This window comes from Sebastes fasciatus, chromosome 6 (assembly GCF_043250625.1).
Source record: "Sebastes fasciatus isolate fSebFas1 chromosome 6, fSebFas1.pri, whole genome shotgun sequence".
NCBI lineage: Eukaryota > Metazoa > Chordata > Actinopteri > Perciformes > Sebastidae > Sebastes > Sebastes fasciatus.
Window position 1 is genome coordinate 22,159,942 of NC_133800.1, and position 25,445 is coordinate 22,185,386.

The 25,445-nt window shown below is 41.0% G+C and overlaps 1 protein-coding gene across 1 annotated transcript; it reads right to left on the minus strand.

Moving 5' to 3' along the window:
- Positions 1–1,566: 1,566 nt before the first annotated feature.
- Positions 1,567–25,375, minus strand: antxr1a (ANTXR cell adhesion molecule 1a). The gene is made up of 18 exons (XM_074638447.1): positions 24,844–25,375; positions 21,607–21,678; positions 21,434–21,505; positions 20,822–20,903; positions 20,603–20,636; positions 19,324–19,403; positions 18,621–18,689; positions 18,047–18,127; positions 17,162–17,222; positions 15,908–16,006; positions 13,252–13,321; positions 13,058–13,136; positions 12,627–12,722; positions 10,646–10,687; positions 9,661–9,756; positions 9,076–9,243; positions 8,164–8,244; positions 1,567–3,423 (listed from the first exon to the last, which is right to left on the minus strand). Exons 1-18 carry the CDS (start codon positions 25,023–25,025, stop codon positions 2,974–2,976), a joined length of 1,914 nt encoding a protein of 637 aa, XP_074494548.1. The 5' UTR covers positions 25,026–25,375; the 3' UTR covers positions 1,567–2,973.
- Between the last annotated feature and the right edge of the window lie 70 nt (positions 25,376–25,445).

The following is a 25,445-nucleotide window of genomic DNA, read 5'->3' on the forward strand; positions in this document are numbered from 1 at the left end:
TGAGCAATCAACTGCCACACCCAGCCTTCCTGCCTGCTCCTGATGATAGTTTTAAAGTTAAACTGAAAGCTTAAAACTGCAGTAATGCCTTTTTTGTCCTTTTTAATCTTAGAATATGGCTGGGCAATATGACAATACATATCGACAAAAACAATATAAAAATTGTTTTTTTCTATATCGTTTCTATCGCAATATAGGCTAGGCCTATATTTATTTATTGATTTCTCTATAAATTCACTTAAAACTGCTATGATCATTTTGCACTCAAGTTCTTAAGAGAAAATAGTTTTAATTTGTAAAGTATTTAATTCACACAGGAGTTTACACAAATAGGCTTCACCATGTGGTTATTTCATAGACTATTTATTGAATTACCAGAAAACATAAAAGCTATGTCGTGATATACTGTATATTGTTATCGAGATATGAAATTATTAATATTGTGATAGAATATTTTGTCTGTATCGCCCAGCCCGTAGAAGTTCGATGCTTTTTTAGAAGTGAAACCCAGTGTTTTTTAAAACTTGTTTGATCAGTAAAAAAGTCCCTGATTATCAGTAGTTGATGAATAATATTTAGATATAGATAAGCACATGGATTTCAGTTTGAATACTGACTGATCTCACGCACATGAGCTGATTTTTGATAATCTAATCTGCCATGCAAGCTGTATGTAGGCCAGACACTCATAGTGCTGCCAAAGTCTGGAGGAAAATCTATTCAATAAACTCGCTAATTAAGGTCTATAGGGTTCATCTCTGATTTAAATGTTTTATACTGATGATAAACTCCACCCAAATTCTTCCTAAACAATTCTATAAAAGGAGACGGCACCCAGCATAACACTAGCGCCTATTGTTTTAATCATATGGGAGACGTCTGTGTAATAGTTATATTCTGTGATGTAATGTTTATATAGCATACGTTAGACATCTGTGCTGTAATTCTTAAAGCAGAGTGGAAACAAAAGCTGGCAGCAGACTCAGTGACATCTTGCACTGAGTTTGCCTGACATGGAAAATCCACTGAAAACAGCCTGATAGAAAACATTCATGCATATTGTCAGATGTTAATCAAAGTCACTTTCTTTGAGACATTCAGAAGCTCGTTACTCCGCTCTGTCCCGTCCGATGTCCCCACATTATGTCACACACGATTAGCACCAGGACACCTAGCCTGCAGCCTGTCCACATTTCCTGAGGATTAGCTGGTGTCTAATATTTTCCAAGATAGCTCACTCCATTCGTGCATGTGACATAATGCAACATATGAACATCTGGGATTAGTTAGCCGTGCTCTGCATATTCTTTTCTCTCTTCTTTTTTTTTCCATCACAGGGAGGGAGTGAGGTGCTCTGTGCTTTTTTGCAAATAGCCACTGTCCACAGGGTGAACCCGTTGATCCCTGCAGCAATATCTGTTGTATAACCGACTGTGAAATAAGAGAATACAGAAGTTCAATTAGAGTGTTACACAATATCCCTTTTGGTGAAAGCTTAGAAAGTACATTGTCAGGAAGTAAACCACGACAGTTTACAGATCAGTAACAGAAAGACAAAGAGTCCACTTTTATACATTTAAATTGTTTACTTTCATTTTGAATGAAACAAACAAGGTGTCACTGTGCTGTACTGGTGGAAAGTTACACATAGTCTTTGTCTTTTCAGTGTTGCCATGACATTTATATAAGACTCTTTGAGTGAAAGACTTTCTGGTTGCTTAAGATGAGCTTGCAATCTGCACTGAGACTCTGATCACCATCAAAGAACAGCTTCATATTATTAACCGTTAATTTAATCTGCACTGAACTTTATATGCCCCATGAAACAACATTTTATCTTTTATCGTGTCCTATGCTTTGAGGAACTGAAAATCACCCTGTGCAAAAGAAACACTGGTTGTCACAAATCCGTGTAGTAGACTTTCTTTTGGACACACACGCAGATATCTGAACACACATGGTTATATCAAAAATGATTATTTACATAAAACCCCTTTGCTAGAGGCCGTGGATTGATGAGCAAGACGGTGAGCAAAGCGTTTCCCTGACTCTGACATATTCTTGTCTACATATTGATAGACGGAGCATATGCAGTGATTGCAGTCATCTTGGTCATGCAGGTCAGTTATAGTAACAGGGCTAAAAATGCATCGGTCACCCTGATGTGCACAAAAAAATGGGCCAGCTGTGACTCACATTCGGCTGGTTTAATTTGGCACGGTAGTCAGATACGTTGCATTGCTGTTTCAATACTGTACATGTGTTTATCGGCAATGGCTGTTTTTCTAACATGAAAAATGTGGTCTGCTCGACAATAAAAGTACAAATAAAAATGCATTTGTGTTGTATAAAACAAGGTAGAAATGTTAAAAAAGAACAACTCAAACACTTGCATGCAATTGCTCAACATTCAAGAGTACAACAACGGGGATTTTTCTTCTTAATCATCCTAAATTTGTTGTATGAGGAACATTTGAAACATGAGTCTTTTATCTCTTATCAGGAAATGTTACACAGGCACATATTTTAGTGTTGTGATCATTTGAACACGACTGTGCTTTAGTTTAGTACAAGCTGTTGTTCCTCTGCTTGGTCAGGATTCATACAATCGTGCGTCCGCATGGAGGGGACAACGGGGCCATGAAGCAGCTCTGAGGACCACGGAGGCGAATGTTTCTGAGCCGGCCTGCATGACCTCATTTGTAGGGAATGTCTGTGTAATTCAAGCATCCGAGCAATTGCACTGTTGGGCTAAATGTGTACAAAAAGTCACTGTAGACAAATAGCTGAAAACATGTCCTCACTGGTCCACTTCACAGGGCAGAAAGGCCACAGTTCACTGAGCGTGGCACGAGGCACTCGCAGGTCCTCGCCATGTACAATCAAGGATGGTCATGTGCTGATTGTTGGTGGGATCCTTGAGTTGCCTTTTTTAAAATCCTATTAAATTCTCTACCATCTGCTCCGGGAGCTCTACAGGCCAGGGCGAGGAGGTGGGCGGGCAGGTGGAGGGGCTCGCCCCGGAGGAGGTCCCTGTGGAAGAGGAGGCAGGGAGCCAGTCGGGGAGGCAGAGGGTGGAGGGGTGGGTGGGAGTGCTAGCGGGTCAGGTATGTGCAGGTTGGTTGGAGGAAGAGCCCGGTTGGGAGGTGGCGTGTAAGGAGGGGGCGTGATGGAGGTGGGAGGGGGCGTGATGGAGGTGGGAGGGGGCGTGAAGGAGGTGGGAGGAGGTGTTGGAGGCAGCAGCGGAAGAGAGGAGGTGGAGAACGTTGGAGATGATGGAGGGCTGCCGGGGCTCGGAGGAAGGTCGCCCTGCGGCGCAGGTGGATTCCTGCTGGGAGGGTTGTAGATGGGAGACGGGTGGTGGTGGTAGTCGGGGTAACTATGAGAGGGAGACTTTGAGCGGATGAGGTTCATGCATCTGCCCTGAAATATGAAAACAGGCCAGATTTTAGAAGAACATACAGTATAGTGATGATAAACAACCTGGCCTAACAACAACTGACGATGTATTATCGATAATCTCACTTAGATTTGAGGCCTTCTAAATGGCCTATTATTATTATTATTCCATTTCCCTCACCACATAAAACATTTTTATTGTGCATATATAATGAGATGGGCGTGTCCATGTTTATTTTTTAACTGTGTTTGCTTCTCATTTTGCCAATTTGATCAAAACTATTCATTTCATATAGTCTGGAGCTTGGAAAATGGCATCCTTGCTTGAAGAACTTTGCTTTTCTAAATCTGATTTCTTTGACAAAACGCACAACTTACCTTCTTTGACAGCCGAATTAGTCAAAGATGTAAAAATGTCCCTTGCTGCTTTCTGCTAGTTTGCATGGACTGATGACTACAGCAGATGGTGACTCTAACTTAAAGAAGCCTTTCCTATTGCCCACACACACCTATGACCTATAGGCGATAAACATTCTGTAATTCTCAATCACAGGTTTAGTCATGGGCAATTATTCGTATGCTGTTTACTCAGCCTGACAAAATGACCTGCCACCACTCTTCCCGTCCAAACCGAAGTGAGGTCATGCAAGAGAGGCTATCATATTCCAGAAACGAGCTACACCCCTGGAGCAGCTGCACCGTGGGGATCAGGGAATTGCAGTGGGCTGATGATAAGGGATGACAGCGCTGCTCTGTGTACCTCCCATTGACCAACATGTTACACATACATACATGCAGGATGGAAAAATAAACTCTAAACCTATGTTTAGTGTGTGAGGGACAGTGAATACCTTGGATGTTAATGGAATATTTGTTTGGACCAAAGAGTATAGAAGCAAAGAGACGAAACTCAGGTGTTTTCGCCATTCTGGATGATTATAATATTTTATTGTTCAACACAGGCCATTTCGGTAGAATATGACAACAGAAGAGAAATACATTTGTTTTACTTTTGTACAGCACTTTTTAGGCGGACGTATTACTGGTGTCCGGTAGTCGCTTTCAGTCCAAAATGGCGGAAGCATATCTTTACTGCTGGGCGCTAATGTTGCGATTGAACGAACAATTCTTGGCATATATCATATCGTATCATTTGATATGTACAAATTAATTTGAGATGAGTCCTGTTTCTTTTATTTCATGTTATATGTATATTTTGTTTGGGGTCCTCCCCCAGAAAAATTTGAGTTTCAGAGACTTTGTTTCCTGAATTCTGGTGACTCTGGTGAGGACTTTCTGGTGCACTGCATAGCATGCGATTTCGGACGAAGTCCATGTGTTAGGTGGCGGTATGCACCTCTAAGCTGGTTTGCTAACTGACAATAAACACAGAAGAAGAAGAAGAAGAAGACCTCAAGGTAACACCTGCCACAGATGTTCAATTTAAGGGTGCACTGTTACAGCTAACTTAAGAATCTGTCAATACTGAAGAAAAATGAGATAGAAAAGTGTTTAGTTGCGTCTGGTGTTGAGTTTTTACCTTGCTGTGTTGTACCCTGTTTGATTCCATTACTAATTGCTAAAAACACCTGTTTTTAGAGGCTCAGAAATTTATGACACATTACAGGAACCTGACTTTGGGTTTCTGTCAGACAGGCAGTAGGATCAACTGGCCTCCTCTCCCGCACCACTGCATTCATTTAGTGGAAGTTATAAAAGCAAGGCTTTGACAAGAGACTCCTAATTGCAACCAGAACAAGCTTGTTTACTGCAAATCATCAAGGATACTAGAGCCGAGCTGCTTTTTCCAGTGCACTAATGAAGAGCTTTATAGTGAGGAGGACTCACTCATATACTTCTAATTGCAGGGTGGTGTGGTAGATCCACTTACTGTAGGCCTACTGAGGAAATGAAGCAAGGGATGTGACCCTCTGAATATAATTCTATTGTTTGACTGTGAGTGTAGTAAAGTGAGCTGGTCCACCTTAAAGGTCCCATATCGTGCTCATTTTCAGGTTCATACTTGTATTTTGTGTTTCTAATAGAACATGTTTACATGCTGTAATGTTAAAAAAAACACATTATCTTCCTCATACTGTCTGCCTGAATATACCTGTATTTACCCTCTGTATGAAACACTCCGTTTTAGTGCATTTCAATGGAATTGCAACGGAATTGCGTTGCCAGGCAACAGTTTGGGTCCCTGTTTACTTCCTGTCAGCTGATGTTATTTACATACACTGCAACAGGAAATAAACTGGGACGCATTTAGAATGTTTACGTTTGAAACCGTGTAATGGTCTAAATATTGTATATTTGTGACATCACAAATGGACAGAAATCCTAACGGCTTGTTTCAAACGCACAATTTCTGAATACGGACTGTGTGTATTTCTCTGTATATTGAGCGTTTTGATAGTTTAACAGTATTTATATAGCACTTAAATCTGCTTTATAATGTAAAAGACCTGAAAATCTCCCTTTTTACAATATGGGACCTTTAAAGATTGGTTCACCTTCAAGGCTGATTAGATAGTATGCCTCAAGTGCAGCTTGCTGTGCTCCTCTACATAAACTGAATATGTTGCTAGACTGTCAGTGCATTTCCTCAGTGTCCAACTGCACTGCATGTTACCTGGAACTGAAGCAAGATAAACTGGCCTTGCTAAGTGATTGATCTAATAAACCCTTGTTTATTTGCACATCTAAAAAGATGCCAAAGCTTAAGTCATAGCTAATTATTTTCGTAATATAACATCTTGTTGTTATCACACCAGAACTAGAATATTTTCTTGTTGACGCCAGTTTTGTATAAATTATATAAACTTAACTGCTGACCATGTGCCAAAGCATACCATACTGTCTTACACTGGATTAGATTGTCTATGTCCTTGAATATGCTGAAAGAAATCAGCACACTGTAAACATACATCAATGGTGTGTTGAAGACAATGCAGAACACTATGTGTGATCTCATTTTGATTGAAACAGCTCTAATTATGTGCTGTGTATGTAATGTGTTTTAGTGCTTTGGCTAGTTTTCTGTTAGTGAGATGTCTGTCAGTTGGTCCATAAAAAGCTGTAAAATGAACCCTTAAAAAGTCGTACTTCTTAAAAACACTGAATGATTGTTTGGCATTCTGTTGGCTTGTTATCACAAAATGTCACACATCTCTTGTAGCTACAGTATATGATGCTTGCATTGAGTGAAATATTTCTATTTCAATGGCTGCACCATGAATCAAAATATTTATTTAATAATTTAATGCACTTTTCTGCACTACCAGCTATAGAGCTGGCAAGAATCTGGCGATACGATACGTGTCATGATACAGGGGTTATGATTCAATATATTGAGATATGTTGTGATAATGTAAGCAATGTGACATATTGCAATTTTTTTTAAATCTAATTTTAGGAAAACTGTCATAGTATAAAGAGCACACCACCATACCATCTCCGTAAAAAAGTAATAATACGTTTTTTATGCAATCAGAGCAGTGGGATCTGCATTTGCATTTATCATTGTCCCTGTAACGTCTAACATCATAGCCAGGGTCTGAAATTACGTTTTTCATTTGTACCGACATTTGTAACAGACATTAGAAATATGGACTATATCATATAATGAATCCCTGCCTATTATTAATTTAATTGCTTTTTAAACTAATATTAACATACGAGAAACCACCGTTTACCCTATATTTGGCAGGTGACGGGTGTTAATTTAATTCCCCTGATCATAGTCCTACTTTTTGTGCAATCTGCACCACTGTCTTCTACGAATCTTTGCATGTAAACTATTAAAAATCAATAGTGTTTTTGAGAATCAATACAGTATCACAAAATATTTTCTTACACTCCTAGCTTTACATACTGTATGGTTACGGTATCTTCATCTGTAAACTGGTCCTGTTATTCCTTCTCTACCTGTTTTCCTTTTGTTGAAACAGCAGCACTTAATGATGATGATGGCATCCTAACACATGGAGTTTCATTCTTCCCAATTCAGTTTTGTACTCCTCTATGACTTCAGAGTCAAAACAGCTGTGTGCACCCTAAACATCTTTGTGAAAATAATTGGACCAGCATTTCCCCACATATATAAAAAGGCCTGCGTTTAACAGCAGACGTCGTTGTGTGGATTGTTTGCACATTCACAACTGAAGCGGACTATAAATTCTCTAAAAACAGTAAAGTAACCTTAACTAGAAATGATGCTAAATACTTGTTAAAATGTACAATTGGCAAGACGGTGAAGTAAATCTGAAAGTTTCTGAAGATCTTTTCTGCTCTTAGATCAAAGTGTCTTACTCAGGGAAAGATGAAGCATTACATAAACGCTTGTGGGTGAGGGATTATTTTATTATACACAGACTTCCCTCAGACTCATTTTTTCAACACTTGTAGATCGGACTACTTGTCAGCTGCCAACAGTAGAGGTCATCGCGCTGCTATCCCCCCACACTACAGCTGGTCTTTGAGGAATTACATTTGCCTTTTTATAATGACTCTCCCAGACGTCTTTACATTGCAGTGCACTGTAGCGAGGCGCTGCAGTCTAAATCCCAACTCACGCCAAGTTTTCCCATGAGCCTCGCTGCTGTGCACACTTCATTGCTCACAGCTGGTCCATTTTTTCAACATTTTCAGATACAAAAGAATTTCCTACTTTGCCAAAATGATAATGAACAGCCAAGACCTTACGTCAGTGGGTAAAATGTGGGATGATTAATGGTTTCATGCCTTTTGAGTGATCCTTACCTTGTCACCTGGATGAGGTCTCATTACAGACACGCGGTCGTAGCCTTTTCTTAAAAGTACCCACAATGCATCCAGTTTGCTCTATGGGAACAGAGAAGGAATCAAACTTAATCTTAAATTACCTTTATTCTTAAAATCAGGTTTCCCTTTTGTTTTCTCTCCTCAAAAACACAGTTCCACACTGTGCACCTAACTCGAGCTGCAGAGAAACTATTACCTATTATCCACTATTATCCAATTCCTACTGCCACTTCACAGTGACAAACTGAAATGGTTTCAGTTCATCGTGAACTGACTCTTCATAGTTTTCAAACACTGCAAATACTTTGAGGATAAGAGTAGAAAATGCAGCTGTTTTTCCTCACAAAAGTGCTGGCTGTGCAGCCCTGCTCCCTGGAGGTCAGTCCAACAGGAGTCTGGTTTCTATTAGCAATCCCCCGCTGACTGCAGGCTTCACAGCGACTCCTAAAACCCCATGCTGGCCCCGGAGGAAGGGATTTACGCCAGTAGTCACCTTACCATTATTACCTCAACACATCTCAAGCTACTTTCACTATGGCATTTTAATAATGCTATTACTTATATTACATATCCTCAGCCAGATTAACATGGAGTAATTTGTAACAGATGTTGTGCTTCATGCAGTACACATGCTAACGGATGAAAAAAAAGCATTTATCCCAGCAGAACCAAACAATCCTGGATGCTTTAATAGATTAACATAAGCTGAGCTATATTCACAGACTTCGTAAAACAACAACAACCATTTCTTCTTTTGTATGTTGAGCAGTTGAAACTCATCATTCCTATATGTTTGCTAGTTGTAGTTGTTGTCAACAATGAGACTTGAAAGAGCATCTGCAGACCGAACACATGATAGTTTCCTCCTGGCTGTTTCTCTTTGTACTGTACCTTGATGGGTGAGTACCACTTGCGTGGCCCCGGGGGTTTGTGCATGCCGTTGTTGAGAACTCGCATGGGGGCCTCCACATAATCCTGATCAGGCATCTTCACTTTGGCATTTTTGGCCTTTTCCAGCTTTGCTCCTTCTTCGGTGGAGCCTTTCTCACCCCAGCGGACCTGAAAACCGGAGAGTATGGAGAGTCAGAGATGTGTGACGGTGCCTCACACTGCCTTTAATGTTTTACATCATTGGAAAAATTATGGAAAAAGATGGTCAGGATCGTTTAATTGTGAATCTGTCCGACTTGAAATCCATAGATGAGATGCTTCATTGGTGCAATTAAAGTTTGATTGAGTGTTATTTGAACTTTCTGTAAGTGTTGCTGTCTTAAATCAATCAAACATCTTTAATTGACCCTTCGCTAGGTCCCGCCACTCGACTGCAGACTGGCCAATCATAGCGTAGCATTGGGCAGCTTCGACGAGGCTCCGACAACTACACGACTCTGCTCCATATAGACTCTCATGCAATTGTTTCATTGTTAATTAACAAAACAGATTAGTTTAGATAACTTGAGATTTGCTTGATCTCACCTCCATCCGTTTGATTCCCCCAACTCCTCTTCCTCCGTAGTAGGAGGCGTCTACAGTCGGCCATTTCTTCTTAGGGGCTTCAAAGTCGTCATCATCCTGTGGGAGAGTGACAGGAAGTAGGCTTTGTATTTATTAATGAGCCATTTGACAGGCTAGCTAGCTACAGTTAAGGGGCAATAAAAGGGTAAATTCACTGTTTTTTACATGAATGCATGCATACCAAATGAACACCAAGGAGTTACACCTGGTATAAATACCCTATCACTGGTCACTAAATACCTCTCCGTCTTCCCTCCCCCACTCCAAACCCGGCCCTTATTTCTGTCCCTCTGTGCTGTTTGTCAGATCAGAGGAAATTAGAAAGCCCACTGGCCAAGCTTGTTATGTTTTAGCTCTTTAATACACCCTGTCTGACTCATAATCTACTAGGATGTCAGACATGGGAAGCCATAATGAAGGCTGAAAGTTGTCTGTGAAGCCATGGTTGTCATGGAGTCTGTTTTTGGAATAGATTTTACATGTTTAAAACAAATTTTCAGTTTAATTGGTGCAAATAAATGCAACCTGGTGTGTCCCGCAGTCGCATGTCAGCTTGCTCTTATTGCATTGTGAGTTTAGGCAGTCGAAATGTATTTTAACAACATGAATTTGTTGATCAAATTTATGTGAAATAATTTCACTAAATATTCCATGACGGTCCAAAGAGCTCCACAGGAAGTGATTTGGAAGACATGAACACTAAAAGAGAGGAGGGGAAAAAAGTGAGGATTTCACTGTTATTCTTAGAGGGCGTTAACTCACATTGGATGAATTACTAGATGAGTGATATCAGAGTTTTATGCCAAGAAGCTAGTGGATGACGCCGTATGGTGATTGAGGTTTAAAATACACAACCTAAACACTGGCAGCTGTCTGAATCTTTAAATAATGAGCTTTTCTTTGCAGTCATAAGAAACAGAGCGAGTGGAGACGGTGCAGCTCCTACCGAACTCTCGTCCACAGCTGGCGGAGGGGGTTCATGGATGATCTGTGGAGGGGAAAAAAGATTGCATGAGAGGAGAAGAGTGGGGCGGGACAATGAACATCACAAACGCATATCAAAATTGATTTTCATGTAGTTTGCAACAAGATACACAACAACACATCATTGAGGAATTGTTTTTTTCACTGCACTGACCTAGAAATCTGCTCTCCAGATTCTTTTGGCCTGAGATTGTTGATTAAGAGAAGGGAAGAGTCTCTCATAAGTACCATATTATTTGCTCCTACGTTCTGCATGGAGCAGTATTATAGTATTTATACTTGTTGAGTATGTTGTGCAGCCGCTACACAGCATGATTGCACATGACCAGGATGTATTTTTAAGCAGTTTGGTCTGCCTTGCACTATCCCCTCGTGTCCTTTCCCGTCACCACATGAGCCGTCAGTGTGTGTTTTCACCAGTCTACGCTAAATGCACTTGGCAAATTAAGCGATCCTGATTCTTATTTGTGATTTTTCCTCCACGCTTCTCCAAATCCTGGAGCACGAAACGATTCCCCATGGTAACCTCACATCGCTTTCCGAAACAGACTTGCTGCACAGGCTCGAATTTGCAAATTTTAATGGACAAGAACAGAAAGAGTAAAGGGAGGGACAGCCATGTTGTAAAAGCTGACATCTCTCTCTGGCAGTTCTCAACTTTCCCGTTTCCAGCTCTGGAAACATTGGAGGGGACTCTGAAGAGACACTACACTCTTCATTTGAAAGTAGAAATACAGATTTTTGACAGCGAGCGGCTGGTTACAAGGGAGTTTGCTGAAATATTGTGACGTTGGCAGGTGGACCACTGTCTAAATAGTGGCACAGGCATGTTTTTTCCCGGGCACATTTCCTCTTGTTAATGTATCCCGAGCATAAAAATACTTTTCATGAAACTTTATATTTATGGTGAGTTATTTTGCTTCCTAAAATCTCATAGTAACAAACAAATAGTTTCCACAACACTAGCTGGAAATTCAAATGATTCAATCGGCCTCATTATTGATGGAAGAATTTGTTAATTCTTTAGTTTTCCAGTGAATGTACTGAGGAAGTATTGAGAGGTGATACCAATGGATGTATAAAGAGAACTGGGTACAGCGTCGGAGGCGATGCCCCATTCATTCCTATGAAAGTTTCTCAGTCGCGCATGAAGCAAAAAAAGTTTGACCTTCGAGTATGAAATTAACTGGATCTTCCTGCGATCTTGCGCATCGATTTGGGCCAATAAAGCAGGAGCAACGTTTCCTTTATTTTCGCCTCCCAGCCCTCGGTCCATCCTCGGTCTGGGGCAAACTCACATGAACAGAGGAAGATAAATAACTCTGGATTCGGCTATTAGTGCATTTTACAACTTTTAGGACCTAATGATTTAAATAAGGACTATTCAAGTGTTTGTACCGGGAAGTTGATTTAGCTAAAATTATTTACAGACGTCTCTTTCCCAATGTAAGTCTACAAGAAAAAGTATTTTTGTGCCCAATATCACGTGAGGGACACAGAAGTTGTAATTCCACCATTTGTCCCCTATTTATAATTTGCTTAAAAACCCAGCGCTATTCCCGGGGGCTTGGGTGACACTCAGAGGTCACCTGCTGTGACCTCTGGAAACAAATTATTTAAACAGCAGCATAATTACCTAAACACACGTTCACCCGGTGGCCTTGACCTCTTCTGGCCTAAATTCAGCGCCCTTATTGACTCATAGACCCTAACCTTCTCACCATGGGAATGTTGTTTAGGTTAATAAGATGCCTTCAGGGGGCGTTAGCCAGACAAAACAGACCTGGCAAAGACATTTCGCTCTGTCTTATTGTCTGCAAACAATGTCACTGCATTCCAAAAGTGTTTGAAGCCATCTAAAATTTGAGTAGAGTAGACCATGGAGCTATCTGTAAAGCAGCATGTGCATGTTATTATTGCACTGGTGTTTTAAGAAAACTCACCACAGTGCAGCAGAGAGGCCAGAACCACCAGAGGAGAGCCAAGATCAGGAGCAGCATCAGGATGAGCAAAGCTATGGCCAGGATGGTCCCATCAGACTGTGACAGAGACAGACACGTCAACACAGACTCTCTGAGCATGCAGAGCCATGAGAGCCAGAACCACTTCTCAAGGCTTAATGCTGTTCTCGGGAAAGAGGCTCTATTGGTTTTTATCTTCCATGGAATCAGTACTTAATGACTGTGATTCAGCTGATGCTGAAATACTTTAATTAAACCGCATCCATCATGTAGACATCTCCTTAAAGTGTGTATTGCACTGTTTGGATTGGTTTGTTGTCTATTGTTAGTGATATTTTTTTACAGTTGGAGTGCATCATTAGCCAAAAGAACATAGTTTCAACGCTAAATGCTGCCACATTATATGTACTCACACAGCCCACAGTGGTAATGGTGACCGAACTGGAGATGAAACTGAGACCTTCGTTCATACTGACATAAAGGTTTGCTGCCCTGGAAAAGGAAAAAAGAAAAACGTCTCGGCTGTCACTTATGCGGCGCCGTAGAAAAGCACAGTGGATGGTGTCATATGAAACTCGCATTTATTTTAATACATTACAGGACTTACATCCCCTCCTCTTGAAGTACTGGTGCAGGGCAGAGAAGATAAGTATCTTCCACAATCAAAGGCTTCACCACTAGAGAAGAGGAGGGAAAGGGGGTCATGAAAAAAGGATCAGCCAAACGTTCCACTCTTGTAACAGTCAGTATTCACAGACATGTAAAACTGAGTTTTACCCACAAATCATGACCTGTATCACCTTTCAGATTATGTCATTGTTTAGCCTGATTACAGTCTCACTTTACAGACTGAATGATGCCACATGACTTCATTGTAATTCAATAAGTACGCACATGTCAACAAAAGTTAAATGAAGTCACATCTTTCACCGTAACTCGATTAACAAAGTGGCTGAGAGGAGTGTTTCTTCAAGACATATGCTTTGTTGTCTACTGTCTGAAGACATCTGTGTGAAACACCAGTACCACCGCAGCCTTTGTTTTTCAGGCAAATGTAGATCCTCTCCCTATCCAGCTGGCTTTTAGGAAAGCGGCTCCAACAAGCATCGTCGCCCAATCCTGTCTGTTTATACTGGCAGGGGAGAGCATACCCCAGAACTGAGGAAATCAACACAAGCAACCGCTTGGGTCGCGATTTGCTCTTCTCTAGAAACACCATGCAGAATGAAGGAGAGGGGGGGGGGTGATCAACGCTGCCAAAAACAGCTCACAAACTGGGCCAGATATGATCCCCTCAGAGTTCACCTCTGCACCCACCTCGCACTCAGAATGGTCTGACGCTATTAAAGCATGACGAAAATGCGTGAGAGCCTTCGTCAAAGGTCAAATTACAGCGAAGTCCAATAAAGAGCTGGTGGGAGCTGATCCTGCAGATTTCCACTGTTTAAATCTCTTGAGGATTAAAATACTGGCAAACATCCAGAGTCCAGGTCATGATGTTTTATTGGACTGTTTACTCCCCCAAGCCGAGAGAGAGAGGTCATGTTTTACTGTGAGGTGCAGACAAGACAAGTGCCCACTAAGTTCAACTGTAACCATAAAGTTAATTGGAATTACTGTTTAAGATGATGGCAGATGTGCAATCTCTGAGAGACTATTCACTGGGACGGACTGTCGGCAAGGTCAATTTACAGTCGATTATTAAACAGCAGCATGTTTGAGTTGTTGAAGGAATTTACGTAAATTATTTGAATTCATCAGACAGAATTGTCTCGGTATTAATATCATGTTAATAATACACATATGATAATATTGTGTAAATAATCCAGAGTCTCTTAAAAACGCTCAATAAACAAACTTAACGATTCATTTTACTTTTCTTTTTTTTTCTATAGATATCGTGATTGTAACGTTATTATGAATTATTTTTGCCACGATAATGAAATGATGAAATGAAAATCTGATATTTTGACAGCCCTAATTCACACTGTTCAATATTGTCCATGGCAACATCTGTCACCAAAACAATGGACAGCTCAGGACAGGGCCTGCCAATTCCCAGCCCGCCTGACTGTATTTGCTGCTACTTTTTCCTGGAGACACAAACTCAAACATAGATTCATCTGCTCAACACATGCAGTTAACATATTGCTGCTTTCCTTTTTACCATGTCACCATATTTGCAAAGTATGCAGAGGGCTGTAGCGGGGGAGTCAGCGGGGGCAAGTAAAGAGAAACGTTTTTTTTCTTATAGCCACACATCACATATTAATCTACCGGTGAGCTAACCCTGGCCTAATTATTTACATTTAATGTTTACCCCTGATGTGAAGTAAACAAGTTCCAGAGGATTGCGTGTAAACAATCTAGAGAATTGAACAAATCTGGAGGAGTATACAAGTATAATGGGATTGACATAAGGAGATAATTTCACTCAAATTGTTTCCATATCCGCTGTTTGTCTGCAGGAAATTTGATGTTGTATCACGCAGATATGATTATGATTCTGAGGAATTGTTAAGTTTCATTAATACTGAGAACTTTCTTTGATTCAAAGTGCAAGTACTGACAGTCCCTGTGGATAGCTAATACAGCATGCATGCTATAAAATACAGTATAAACATGAGAAAGCAGAACAGATCAGAGTATTTGGAAGACAATGAAGTCCAGCTGTCTGATAAAGTCATGGAGATGACAAAAAAGATAAAAAAGAAACCCGCCTGTTCACCACCTCTCCTTTAGAGGAGCTGACATTTTGTTTGCAACTCAGTGCTGGTGAATATCGTGCTTTGTAATTAGACCAGTACGTTCTGCAGCTACTGTGGCATGCCTAGTAGGAAGTGGTTTTAACAACTAAACCACCAGTAAAAGAAACTGGCTGTATCCTTAAGGCCTTTTTTCCTCCTTGTACCTCGTGTGTGGTACTCTACTTCTCCAGTATCTCTTGGTTCAGGCTGTAAAATTACACAATGCGTTGTTTAAAACAACAAAAAACATGAGTAACATCAGCATGGCTGTTTGTTTGATCGCAGAGGAGTCCAGCTGTGCGGATGACTTGGTGTTTGACTTTTTGGGAAGCTCAGTGAGGTATCATTCAGATGAATGTTACACTCCCATGTTTATTCCAGCTGCTGTTTTTATTGCGCGTGTTCAGCTTTGAGTCAATGTGTACTCAGTTAAAACACTTGTGTGACGAAACAGTGCATTTACTGGATTAGAGGTTGTTTCAACACTTGGGAAATGTTCAGCGATGTTTCACTCACTCTTGGTGAGGGTGTCGTTGATGCGGAAACTGCATAGGACCTTATCGACGTTGCGGGCGTGGAGGAATCCATTTCCTCTCACCACCACCTGGAAGGACTCTGAGCGAGAGGAGAAACACAAACATCAGCTCAGGAATTGAAAATACATGTATCTGTGATTGGTGTGTGATTTTTGTGCTGGTTTATAGTTTTAACCATTAATGAGGTGGCTGTTACATTTCTTGACACCAGCTGTGTTTTGCTAGTAAGTTGAACAGTCTGTCCCGTGTTGAACAACGTAGGAGTGACGTTGCCGAGAGCTTTTAATACTGTTAGCCGCAGTGTAATGCAGAGCGCGTCCTACTGGTCAGAATATGTGATAACAATATTAACGAGTTACCCAAACATTGTTATTGCATTATGTTCAATTATAGTGTTTGTGTCGGCGCAAATCGGACAACAAATCGCAGATATTGATATATCTGTGAAAGGCTAATATCGGCCGATTAAATCAGATGAACGATAAATCGTTCGGGCTCTAGTATCTGTTATTAGAGTGTGTTAATAAGAGGTAATAGGTAATGTCGCCACTACATGTAGAATATGTAAGGGATAATATACAGCGAGCCGGTCATTATTGTGAAATAAACTCCGACAGGGCGGAGCGGAGGGGTCTCTCATTGCCCTGAAAGGGTTTATTTCACAAAAATGACCCGCTAGTTGTACATTATCCCGGTTATTACACTGGAACTGCAGCCATAGCAACGGTCTGTTATACATAGCAACGGTCTGCTATAAAGAAATAACAGACCATAGAACGCCGTGATTGACCAATCAGGATAGAGTATTCAATAAAGCCGTGTAATAAATACACATAGTGTAGCCTACATTTATTTGTCTGTACATGTCTTTTAGGCAAATATGTGTTCATGTATGAGACAACATAAAAATCTGATAATATTTCCTTATTTGGTGCAATAACAATGTTTTACGGACGTGTCTGTGTTTTATCAAATGTGCTAGCCCAGTTTGTGGTAAAAGGAAGGATTACCACTTCAATACTTTTCTACATATTGGCTTTAAATATGGTCAGAAAATATATATTCAGACAGAAAAAAAAGTTGATTTAGCAATTATTAGTTTTACACATACAACAGGAAGCCAGTGTCAACAAAGGTTAAATCATGAAGGGTCAACTAAGATGTGCTACAGTCTGATTTCATTCATTAAGTGGCCTGATGAGGAAGAACAGGAGGTAAATCTTCCTCGTCTTACCTCCTGCACAGATACTAGAGGGCTCTGCTGCCAGGATCTCGATACAGGACTTCTTCAGGATCTGAGGAGATGAGAAGAAACACTTTTCAGCAGCCAGCCAGCAACTCTCAGATGTTGGAGCATTCTTAAACGAACCAACAAACTCTTTTACTCAACCACAGCCATGACTTTATGTGCCAATTAATTAACCTTTCCCCCCCGGGGTCTCTGGCCTTGAAGTTTCTATTTATTTTCATTTGTGTAGTGCAGATGTATCCGTACTCGCTGCTTTCTAGGAACTTACTAACCGTAACCCTGAAGACGAAAAAGACTGATTCATGACCCCCTGCCCCGCTCACGTGAATGAGAAGCGACAGCTTTGACTTTGCTGTTAATCAGCTCCAGATGACAGTCAGCTGGCTGACCTTTAACTCAGCTCAACAAACCTCGTATCACAGTGACAACAGCCCTTCATGCCAAACTGGCTTTCGTTTCTCGAGCTAGCAAATACAAAAATTGAAGTCAACACCACTGAAGTGGGTCTTTAGAGATACAGCACACGCTTTGATCGTGTTTGGCCAGACGTCAGCCGTGATGATCAAAAGCAGAGGAGTAACAGTCGCAGCAGGTTTTCCTGGAAGTCTGTTCCTGGCTGGGCTCCATGGGTGGAATAACTTGTTGTGCTTTAAACCTGTTTTCGTCTCGTTTCCTGTTCGCTATTTGAGCAGCGTGTTGACGGAATAAAGAAGAAGTGAGAGAGGGATCACATTAAGTGCATTAAAGCAAGAGGATTTCTTGTGGACCTTTTAAGACACGTTACTTTTCAACTCTATCGGTCCTCAGTGGCACTACTGCTGATATATTCAACGCAAGTGCTGTTTGAACATGTTAGTGGGTTCTGCTCACCGAGTCGATGACTCCTTGCAAAGCCTCAAATCCATCATTTACTGGGAAGACGTGGTCCTTACTGTCAGCAATGTTTGCCAGCTGTAGAGGAAACAAGTTATTACAGTCACAAGCGACTTGCACACTTATTCATGCAAGACACAATGGATTACAGGAGTGGCTCATGAAATGATCAACAACATTACATAATTTCCTTGTTTCAGAAGACAAACTAAAACAATTTTCACATTTCTACATAATGGAGGAAAGAAAGCTTCTTAACTCACATTGTAATAGGCTACCAAATATGTGGATAACGCTAAGAGACATTTGACTTACATCTCATGTCCTTCCCTGCAAAGAGAGTTGGCAGACTGAGTGCTAATTTGCAAAGCAGCAGATTGTTTTTAAATTGAGGTGAACTGTGCCTTTAAGTAATGCAAAGCACTTTATAACTACTCAAAAATACAGATTTTTTCAAAATAAAAGTTGGATTTACAAAGCTTCGAATTTAGTTGTTTACTATCCATTTCACTCCTTGAAGCTTAGACGTCATGAGACATTAAGGTACAGACTATAGGTTGAAAAAACATACCTGTGTCTCATTGAAGTCCTTCACCCCCACGCAGTAAACAGAGGCACCCAGACTTCGAGATCGGTTGGCCTGTCAAGTATGCAGATTCACAGCAAAAACAGGAAGAAGCTCAGCACCTGGGTTCAATTACACCTCGGCATTGCATAACATCAACCAAAACATAGTTAAAAAAAGGCTTGTGTTTGTCGAGATTTTACAAGAAGTTGAGCAACACCATGTTCCCGGTGAACAATGTTATTCATCGAATATCATATATTAATAGAAATGTCACCCAGATGTCTGCATGCAAAACAGAACACACAAGTCAAATACTCTGACTGTTGGTGCTGACACTGAACAACAACCTTAAGACCTCCCACAGCCGTCAAGTTGAACATTTCCAGCTACTGGAAACGTCAGCCCCACTTCATCCCCGCTGTTAACATGTGTGTGAGGACGCTCAATGCCTCAGGCTTTCAAACACCTTTACCTGTAGGGCCTGAATGGTCTGAGGAGCGAATAAATCAGTACATGGACAGATGTGAGGAGAACGACTGGGCTCAGATGTGTAAATCTGACGGATACTCTGACCTCATTCTTCGAGAGGATCAAAGCGGTGATGTATCGGGTGTCAGTGTTTGATCTGGTCCATCGCAAGCTCAGTCGCACGTTCCACCTGGTTAGAATTTGCGTGACCCGTTTAATCTCTCTTTATCTCGCTCACCTCTCTCTCGGCATAGTAGAAAAGGTCTTCGTGCAGCTCTCCATCTGTCAGAGCTATGATAACACTGGCAGTGCGATAACCTGCAGACACAAAGAATTTGGTTAACCCGCTGCAATTTCACACCCTTATCTTATCCTCCATTGCAAATAGCCATGCAGCCTTATCAAGATTACTGCCCTTTTGTAGTATTGCAAAATCTAATCGCTTCTCTGATAGCATCTAAATGGCATAATTATGAGTTACATCCCTGAAGGCCTCCTACTCAGAAATGAACACACTCATTTACACAAGGTCAAGGAGCAAATCCAACTTACTTAATGCAGTGCATCCCAACCGTTTTGGCTTGCGACACTTTAAAATATATATAATAATATACATTAAGTAAATTCGAAGCCCTTTATTCAAGATTAATCTGTAACCTTGAGCTGTGAGCAGGAGGTTTAATTTAAACTTTTTAATCATCTCATGACCCCTCAGATGTATCTTGTGACCCCTTTGGGCGTCCCCCTGGTTGGGAACAGCTGACAAATAACCACAGAAATAGACAAACTTGATCATACATTCAAAAAGTTCTGGTTTATCCTCAGTTACTTGAAAATGTTTTCTGTGTTTGCCTGTCTAAAGTCAGTGGGCAACTCCTGGGTCTGAAAAGTGACGCCAATGCAGAAGTGCTTTAAACTTGCATTCTTTCTAATCGCCAGCAGGGGGCGACTCCTCTGGTTGCAAACAGAAGTCTGATTGTATAGAAGTCTATGAGTCTACTTCTCACCTGATGTATTACCTCAGTAAACATTGTAAACATGAGTTTATGGTGTCAATCGCTAGTTTCAAGTCTTCTTCAATACAGCATGATGTTCATTTAGTAAATTATGGTCCCATTTAGAGTCAAATAGACCATAAAGCAGGGCATGCTTTAGGGCGTGGCTACCTTGTGATTGACAGGTCATTACCACGGCCTTGTCCAGTCTGGGAGTTGTCCGTGTTTTCGTCTTATAACTTAAACCCTTTCACAGTTTGTTTTCAGTTCATGAAAGTTAATTATAACCTTTTTGGTCACTTAAAAAATGTTTTATTCAGCGTTCAGTCGTGCTTAGCTCTGCCCTCTCGTGCCGCTTCTGGTTGCAAATAACCAAGATGTTGATGACCAAAAACCAGGATGGCGACAACCAAAATGCCAAACTCAAGACTTCAAAACGGCAGTCCACAAACCAATGGGTGACGTCACTGTGACTACGTCCACTTACAGTCTATGGTCTAAGTAAAGAAAAGTAATACACACCTTCAGTGTTTCCATAGTATATCTGCTCACTGGCCTGTGGAAAAAAGAAAATCTGGTTTGAAACACCATTTATCTGGTAGCATGCAGTACATAAAGCAACACCTCCATGCTCTAACACGACAGCCATTTAACTCTCTGGAGCGTATGATGTTTGTTCTGGAGCCAATGTAGAGATAAAACAGATGCCAGCTCGGAGTTGGACATGCAGAGGCCGCTCACCCTCAGGATGCCCTCATGCATGAAGGTGTCCCCCCCTGGAAGAACCCTCTGTAGCTCCTCCAGACCTTTACGAATGCGTTCCCTGAGCAGACACACAGAAGACGAGACAATCCACATTACTGATAATCTAATCTAATTGAAAATATTTATTTTGTCGGATTCGTTCGTGAACATATACTTTTGACTACAACCAGGCGCTGCGAGGCGTGGTAACAGAATAGTTTCCATAAGGGCATCATTTGCAGAAAATACCAGCAATGTGTTACAGATGAATGAATTGAAACAGTATTGGTTTGTATTGGCTCGAGAAACTGTCACGCAGATAGACAGGAAATGAGCTCTGTGTAGAAGATATGAGGGAAGCAGTGAAACAAAATATTTTGTGACATTCTGCTGAGGAAAGATTAGACACACAAACTGTCCAGAGCGACGACACTGTGGACAGATCACAGTGAGGGAAAGTATCTGTCTGGAATTTTCTTGGTCATAAAAATTCAGAGGGATCATAACCGTGTGGCCTGCGTCCAAATCTGGCATAACACTCCTTCCTCTCAGCCGCATGATATAAAACAGCAAAGGATTAAAAGTGGTTTTGAGGGGCTCTGCACCCACCTGTCTTCTGTCAGGCTCATTAAGATCCTTCCCTCAGTGGAGAACACAATGAAGGACATCCGCAACTGTGGACTGGGGAGAGGAGAAGAGAAAAATATACTCTCACATCAGTGATCAGTTCTTGTTACATGTTTTTCCGCAGACACTTGATGACACATTAGGATTTGTTTTACCTTATGAATTTATGAGCTAGATGTTCAACAAAGTTGTAGATTTCTGACCAGTGATTCTGCACGCTCCCAGATCTGAGAAGAGAAAAGCCAAATTAATATGGGGATGTCTTTTTCAACCACTGCTGTGCATCTGAGCTGCATGTCCTCTTCTCTGTTTGAGTGATGTCAAATTAACAATAGACCATAGATGGACTATGAAACAATGGTCCCCTGGGCACAAACATATAAAACTCCCTCCAAGCCTCTCACATAGAAGCAAGACCCCATATCAAAAGAGACACACAATGACTATAAATGATGCATCCCTTTGAAGGCATCTTTATAGTTGTTTTGCATATTTTTCTAGCTGTTTTGGATCTCTTTGTAGATGTTTTTTCGACTCTTTGTAGACATCTGTGTCTCTATAGTCATTTTGCATCTCTTTGTAGACATTTTGTGTCTCTTTATAGTTGTTTTGCATATTTTTGTAGTTGTTTTGCGTCTCTTTGTAGACATTGTGTGTCTCTTTGTAGATGTTTTGTGTCTCTTTTTAGAAGTCTTGCGACTCTATGTAGTCTTTTTGTGTGTCTTTGTAGTCGTTCTGCATCTCTTTGTAGTTATTCTGTGTCTCCTTGTAGTCATTTTGCATCTCCTTGTGGTCATTTTGTCTCTTTGTAGTAGTTTTGCTATTCTTTGTGGTCATTTTGTGTCTCTTTGTAATTATATTATGTATATAGTTGTTTTGCATGTCTTTCTAGTATTGCATCTCTTTGCCTTTTGCATCCCTTTGTAGATTGTTTTATGTCTCTTTGTACTTGTTTAGCGTGTCTTTGTAGTACAGTAGTTTAGTTTCTCAAGTAGTCATTTTGCATCTCTTTATAGTCGTCGCCCCCTGACCCTTTGGGCCCCTGGGCCTATACCTGTTAGATCAGTAATCCATCCATGTTATAGACCTCTAAAGGGAAGAGGAGATTAGAAAGAGCCTGCAGAATAGTTTGCATGAGTAAATGCTTTGGGCAGCCCAGCTAGTTTACTCTGAAGAGTAGCAATGATGCCGTGCTCCTCAGATTACTGTTAACATCTTTATAATGCACCTGCAATTACACCAGTGTTATTGGATTCGGATGTACGTACCCTCATTAAGCCTTCATGCAACCAGCTCTGTGATCACAACTAGGTCAGTGTGGATGTTAATCGTCTTGCACTCTATTCCCTCTTTGCTAATGAACTCCAAACTGACCTTGTGTTATTCACATTTTTACTTGATGTTTTTATTGGTTTGTATAGCAACGGCCACACTGCTGTTGTTATGAAAGAAAGATGAAGGGATTAACGATTGAGGAGGAGAGAAGTTCCTCAGTATTTTGTATCATCTAATCTAATTATCTGCAGATATCAATATACAGTTGTATCTGGTTAATAAAGAACAGTTTGTGAGCTTGCATGCGTCAGTGTTGATGCTTATCAAAATGTCTGTCATTTAAATTATGTTTTTAAACCTCCACACCCCCTGCAACTAATATCAAAACACCTATTTTGCCATTGTTACCATGACACAAGTCCCAGCACAAACAGCCCAGCCAATGGGCTGATACACTGGAACATCTGGATGTAATGGAGAAAGGGTAGAGCAGAGACAGAGAGGCGACAAGAAGGATCAGGCAGATAGAGCAAGAGGACAGTGAGGGCAGGTGGAGGACATCATTGCTAAAAGGTAGCAGAGCGAGCTAATATCCCGTCTGGAGAAAACACAGTATAAGAAAATTAAAAGGAACAGTTAATGCAGCGAATTGATGCCTGGCAATAAATGCTGTCAGTTCGCACATTTAATATAAATCTGGGTCGTTAAAACATGGCTCATGCTAACAATTACTCCGTATTACACTCAACTGCCTAATCTCCCCCCAGAGAAACAGCAGTGTGACTGGAGGTGGCACTGACATGTAATGTAAAACCACTGGAAAATCCATCACCATCTCTGGAGGGAGAGGGAGACTGCAATCCTACAATCCCGAGTTCAGATAAGAACAATGGCGAGTTGGATGATACATTTGTTGTTGACCTAGTTGGCAAACATTTTGGCTTGTGGTTAAAAAGAAATGTAATAAAAACTATTAGTTTTAAGCCAGGTTTGAAAAACACAAATGTCATAAGGGAATCACTGTGTTACAGGCCAAAGGCAACAGCCTGGGTAAGTTAACTGTCAGTGCCAGATGAGCTGTGTACCCCAGCCAGGTAAACACTGCTCATGTACGACATTGACTCCTTTTTGAGAACCTTAAATTGTTTTCACTTGTCTGGCTTTGTTGACGAGATTGCTCAATAATTCCTGTTTAGCAAAATTTTTAGAGCATGGAGTTTAAGGTTTTATCTTCAAATGCATCATGTATATCCTAAGAATCCTAAGAAATGAAAGGATATCATGCCTCATCAACATCAACATCAAAATGGTCAAGGAAATGTTCAGTGTGCTAGTTTTGATCAGGTGCCCATGATGCACGGCTGAAAGGAAACACAGAGACCACCAAAAAGCAGGTTAGATAAACATGGAAACTATTTCTAAATCAAGACCAACTTTGCAGGGAGGCCAAACATCCTGTGTCCTACTTGAGATACACAGACCATGTTAGAGCTCCAAGACGATGCACTTACTGGTGAGCAATTCTGGATAAAAAAACTGCCCACGTGGTATATGTTGTGTTAATGAGGATGAACACCAAACACAACAGTCAGTCAGCTACAGTGGTTGCAGTCTGTGCAGCCTGCAGCTGACTGATGAGCGGGGGAACACCTAACAAACCACTAATCATTACCATCTGTAGACACACCACAAGCTAAAATATAGATCGAGGCCTATCAAAGCAATGCATCATCATCATCCAGTCATCAATTTTCCTGCATGACATGACATTAGAGGGGGTGTAACGATAACAGAAATGGGGATGACATCATGAAAACATTTTGGCAGACCATGATGGGAGAAGCACAGGAACAACATAAAATAATGCATATGTACTTAATATGCTTTCATGATAATGCATAAAATACCTTTTTTTAAGGCCATAAGTATAGACAGGTAGGTGGATTATTCAAGTCAAGCTCAACCAGTGGAGATAAATACTTAATTTTCTTTTAAATAATTCAAAAATAATGAACACATGTTCCTCAGACTTTAACATAAATGGCTTTCTCTTGTCAACAAAAACCATCATCCATCCCCTCTTAAGTGAGTCAGGTAATGTGTGTCAGGTAACTCACTTGTCCAAAACAAAGTAGAGGTCAAAGCCCCCAAAGCATGAGGACGACCCAGCCTGCCTCCTGTCCTGGTTCGGTCCAGCGTTACCAGCAGTGAGAACAACCAGCGCAGCACCAAACACCACTGGAAGCCAGGAGCTTCTACTCCAGCACGAAGGCATTATTCCAGCTGCAGAAAATCTCATGACTTCAATACAGAAAAAGTTGCAAAGTTAATCCCTCCTTGCAGATTCTTCTTTCAATCCTTCACAGGCGTCTTCAGCATAAAGAAAAGCAATAATCCAAAGAAGAGCAGTGAGTATAACTCAGAGATTGAAGTGGAGGGGGGAGAGAAAGCATGAGTGTTGTTGGGACCCTCTCATCACAAGCTCTGACACAGCATGCACAAGGATGACAAGAGCTCCACAACCTCCCACTCTTGCTGCTTTTTGTTAATGACGAGACCATGCAACAGAGAGGTCCTCAGACCCTGGATGTCTAACTCTAAGAGTCTTTGCAAAACTCTTTGTTTTTTTCAAGTCTCTCTCTCTCTCTCTCTCTCTCTCTCTCTCTCTCTCTCTCTCTCTCTCTCTCTCTCTCTCTCTCTCTCTCTGCAGAGGAAGAGA

Coding starts and splice junctions, on each gene's coding strand:
- antxr1a (XM_074638447.1), bottom strand. CDS start 25,025: ATGAGATTTTCTGCAGCTGGAATAATGCCTTCGTGCTGGAGTAGAAGC. Junction 20,904..21,433: donor ATGAGCCTGACAGAAGACAG/GTGGGTGCAGAG, acceptor GTGTCTGCTCAG/GGAACGCATTCGTAAAGGTC. Junction 3,424..8,163: donor GACCTCATCCAGGTGACAAG/GTAAGGATCACT, acceptor TTCATATTTCAG/GGCAGATGCATGAACCTCAT.